At 38.5% G+C, this 5,029-nt stretch overlaps 1 protein-coding gene across 1 annotated transcript in view; it reads left to right on the top strand.

Moving 5' to 3' along the window:
* LOC106868583 (proteasome activator complex subunit 4) overlaps nucleotides 1-5,029 on the top strand; it is a 74,324-nt gene that overhangs the window by 19,033 nt on the left and 50,262 nt on the right. The window contains exons 9-11 of the mRNA XM_014913914.2: nucleotides 1,978-2,070; nucleotides 2,914-2,972; nucleotides 3,358-3,564. Coding sequence (XP_014769400.1) covers nucleotides 1,978-2,070; nucleotides 2,914-2,972; nucleotides 3,358-3,564 — 359 coding nt within the window. The remainder of the gene's footprint in view (nucleotides 1-1,977; nucleotides 2,071-2,913; nucleotides 2,973-3,357; nucleotides 3,565-5,029) is intronic.

Here is a 5,029-nt window from a genome sequence, read left to right on the forward strand (position 1 = left end):
GGAAGTATCACCTTGCTTGGAAACAGGTGAAGGTTGGTGACAGGAAGGACGTCCAGCTGTAGAAAATTTGCTTCAAGAAATTCCATCCTGTCCATGCAAGCATGGGAAAATAGATGATGAATGATGGTGATGATGATGATGGCTGTCCATGCATGCAAATTTCCCTTCTCTATATTGTTGAAAAGAAAGGTTATTGCTTAAGGTCATTAGAACTTGGCATCAGTATCTTCAGATATTACTATCTGCAAAGTATCTTGTCGGAATGGGGCTCTTTGACAAGTCCCATCGCCTCAGACCAGAGAGGACCTTCAAGACGTGACTGTTGGGGTCACTTCATACTTCTCTGAACTCCTCAGCACAGGATGCATTTCAATGTCTTTCCCTGGTTTGGTCAACAATAAAGATGTTGACTAAGAGTGGTGTGTTTTTTTTATTGGCAGACTACTCCTTCCAAAATACATTGAAGCGTGTGTGTGTGTCTATGCAAGTGGCTTTATGCAAGGTTTCCATTCATAATTTTTTTTTTTTCTCTCAACCACAGAACCAGTGCTCTCTTATCTACACTACACCACACTCTTAACTATTGATGCAGCATGTGCTTCAACCTGCTGGAAATCATTGCTAACGACTACTCTATAATTAATTTCCTTCATTACAGAGAACACAACACTGGTTATTTGGGGATGTTTAAAAGACTTTGTTACAAACTTGTGTTTGTGACAAGATTCACTGACTGCAAAGGTTAAAACTAATAATTAACTTACTGCACTTTGTTGGTAATAATTAAATGAAATAGTAATTGAGGAAATGCTGTCTACACACTACACTGTCTACTCAATATATTCCAAATCTATTAGCCTACTCTTATAAATCCTCTTGTATGGTATATGCTATCTGTTTAATGCAGATTTTGGTGCTGCAGTGGAAACAGGGTTTTCTTTGGAAGGATACAATGCGTCTAGTTTCTGTCAACATTGTTATGATCAGATTTGAGACTAACACTGTCATCTGAAGAATTACTTATTGGTTATACAACATTCTTAATGTATACATCTGTGTGTGGACCATTGTTCAGAATTGAGTGCTTTTACTTCAGGCGAATGATTGGTAGTGTCATATTGTTGGCGGCGAGCTGGCGGAAACGTTCGCACGCCGGGCGAAATGCTTAGCGATATTTTGTCTGCTGTTACGTTCTGAGTTCGAATTCCGCCGAGGTCGACTTTGCCTTTCATCCTTTCGGGGGGCGATTGAATAAGTACCAGTTACACACTGGGGTCGATGTAATCGACTTAATCCCTTTGTTTGTCCTTGTTTGTCCCCTCTATGTTTAGCCTCCCTGAGGGCAATAAAGAAATAATTATATTGTTGGATACAATGCTTTGCAATATTTTTTCCAACTCTCTGCATTCTGAGTTCAAATCTTATCAAGTTCAACTTGTACCTCTCATCCTTTTGGGGCCACTAAATAAAGAACCAGTCCAGAGGTAGTAAACTGGTAGAATTGGTTGAGTAGCAGATCAGATGCTCTTGTAGTTTCCATTCTGGCTTTGTGCCTTCTGAATTAAAATTTTGTCATTGTCAAGATGGGATGGAGGAGGAGTAGAATAGTGGGATGTCTTTTATCGAGATTTGCAACCAATAGTACCAGCAATGGAAAATCTAACAGAAACAGTTTCCTTGGTTCAAGTGACCAGTTGATTTCAACCACACACCTCCACCACCATCACCACCATTAGAAATATGGTAGAACAACAAAGACGGGATAATGAACAGACAAAATTTTGGATGGTGTGCTGTTATATTATAAATACGTTAGTCACTGATGTTAATCTGAATATTATTTAGTGAGGCTTTACAAGCGAACATAAACGATGATGGTGGTGGTTTTATTTCCCTACAATATTTTTGTCTTTTGCATATCTTCATTGCTATTCCTGTTTGTAATTAATCTTGCTGCATTTTCTTTCTTCCTCAAAGGATAAAAACAACAGCTCAGTGCAAGAACACATTGACAAATTGTTCGAGACCTTGAAAACTTTCTATCACCCATCCAATACTGGTCGCTGGAATGTAAGTAACCAATTTCTTACCAATGTTTCATCAATGAACTTGATGCAAAATGGAAATGGATCTCTTATTTATTTTATGTAATTGTGTTGGTTAAACCCTCACCAAACTGTCCAATGTTCCCAAACATTCCAACCATCACCATCTACTCCTATTACCCATTCTTTTTCTCCTTTTTACAGGGTGTGGTGATTTGAGGGATATTTTGCTGTTATTTCTAGCTGGTGAAATAACCATACAAAAGATCCTCCCTTTCATCCTTTTTTCTCATCTTTTAGTTGAGAAAGAAGGTAGTGCCTGTGACAATTTTACAAGGCCTCCAAAACTAGTAGGAAAAAGGAAGGAAGATGTCCCCAAACTGGGAACATAGCCAGAATGCTTGAAATAAGGGCGGATTCTGCTTTTTGCTTAGGTTGTCTCCTTTGCTACTACATGAAAGCTATTTTAGTGTTCTGAAGAAGCCCTTGCCCATCCCTTGGGGTATCTTCAGAAATAGAGTTATTTTTATGATGGTTGGTGGACTTTGAGTTACTTAGTATTCAACTGTCATTGCCTCACCCACAAGGTTGTGGGCCTCAGGAACTTATGAAAATAGCTTTCACCACTGGTTTGTGTTCATAATATATTTGCTATTTATATATTTAAAAAAAAAATAAATCATATTATTGAATCATTTTGTAAAAGACTAATTCACTCACATCAATGAGATTAATGGCTATAAAATTAATTCATTTCATACACTTAATCGTTTTTCATGATAAACTTAAATTACAATTTTGAAAAAATCAGATTTATCATTCCTTCTGATGTATCTAATTTCTGTTTATTTGTTAATTTTATTTTCAGCTGAAACTATCAAATCTTTTAGTGACATTTCCAAGGTTATTCATCAAACGGTTACACAGGTAATTGTATAAGTTTTCTTGTGTGTTTTTTTTTTAATATTTTTATTTGTTGTTATTTTTTGGGTAGGTAGCCAGGGATTTTAGCTCGTTTTGACTCTAACCTTCTCCTTACAAACTTGTGGTATCGTACCACATCAACGTAAGGAATAAATGCTATTATTGTTTTATTGAAAGATGTACCCGTGAGTTTGCGATCGAAAGCGTTGTCGGCCGGGAGTGTGTGCGGCCTAGGCGGATGAGAAGGAAGCGATTGGGAGCGAGCAAAAAGAATGCGGACGCCTCGGCGGCGGACTGCCGCCGGCGAGATGGAAAGGCCGACGCTTCTAAAATTCTTGTGCTTTTCTCAGATAATTTAGAAGTTATTAGTTTGTTTTTTTTATTTCAGAGAAAGAGTAGCACCAAAAAGCTGGAAGACACCAATTCCTAAATCACATAGACTAACAGAAGACGACATCACCAAGTTTGTGTTGAGCATCAAACCAGTTGTTTTCATGGCCATGTTTGGCAAGTATGGCATGCACGACGCATCTGTTGCACTAAAGCACCTTGCATGCTTGCGGCCAGAGATAATTTTACCAGCATTTCTTGAAAGGTAAGTTTCTTGTAATTATCTGCGTAGAAACAGAGTGAATCCTCATCTTTGAACAATTAGATACTCTACAACATGTTTTGAGTACACTTTCTCCCATTTGTGCATACATATGTATGTATATTGATATCTGTGTCTTAACCCCAATGAGAATTTCTTATTTGCTGGTGCCACATAAAAAGCACCCAGGCCACTTTATAAAGTGGTTGGCATTTGGAAGGGTATCCAGCCATAAGAACTATGCCAAAGCAAACAGTGAAGCCTGGTGCAGTCTTCAGGTCTGCCAGCTCCTGTCAAACTGTCCAACTCATGCCAGCATGGAAAGTGGACATTAAATGATGATGATGATGATGATGAGTAGCCATCATTGTATATTTGTCCAATCAATCTGTTGTGATGATTTCCATTGTGTAAAGTAGCAACTAGTGAGCACACACACACACACACACACATATCTAAATACTATTCTCTCCAGTAGTTCAGGTGTAAAATTTTTCACCTGTCGTTTGGAAGACTTGAATTCATTTCAGTGGTACTGCAGTAAATTGATTCAAACGTTTGTAACAACAGACACCTTCTACTGTGTCATTCTCAAAAATAAAACCTTTGTGCTTTTAGAAAATCACTATTTTTAAGTCTCACAACAAGAGATATTCAGCAACAGTACTTTTTAGTAAAGGTTGTTTGCCAACATAACATGGCAGTCCTGGTATAGGACGAATGTTGCTGTAATTTTATATAGCCAGCTGGAGACGATGTCTCCTGGGGTTAAATAACCGCAACAGTCTTCCTAAACCATGACTGCCATGTTATGGCAAACAATTTTTACTTCTTTGTTGCTTCAGTTTCGTCAAGAGTCAAATCATTTGTTCTTGCTCAAACTCTAATACTTCTTCCTTTAGTTAATAATTCATCATCATCATCATCATCATCATATGTCTGCTGTCCATGCTGGCATGGGTTGGACGGTTTGACTAAGGACTGGCAAGCCAGGAGGCTGCACCAGGCTCTAATCCAATTTGGCAAGGTTTCTACAGCTGGATGCCCTTCCTAACGCCAACCACTCTGAGAGTGTAGTGGGTGCTTTTTACCGGCACAGGAGCCAGTCAGGTGGCACTGGCACCGACCACGCTCAAATGGTACTTTTATGTGCCACCAGCATGGGTGCCAGTCAGGCAACACTGGCATCGGTCACACTTAAATGGAACTTTTAGATTTCAGTAAAGCACTTCTATTAATTAGTTAGCACCACTGGAATGTGATATCATCCAATTAAAGATTTGATCCATAATGTCATCTTAATTCTTAAGATTGACATCATTTGGTGTCTCCAGATGTTTCTGTGGAAGACTCCATGTTGATTCATGTTAGAAGTATTCTTAATAATGATATTGAAAGTTGATTCATCATCAGTTTCTCAACACTGTGAAGTCTAAGTATTTTGTGATGCATGAATAACCCCCCCCCC

The sequence above is a fragment of the Octopus bimaculoides genome, chromosome 11 (genome assembly GCF_001194135.2).
Source record: "Octopus bimaculoides isolate UCB-OBI-ISO-001 chromosome 11, ASM119413v2, whole genome shotgun sequence".
NCBI lineage: Eukaryota > Metazoa > Mollusca > Cephalopoda > Octopoda > Octopodidae > Octopus > Octopus bimaculoides.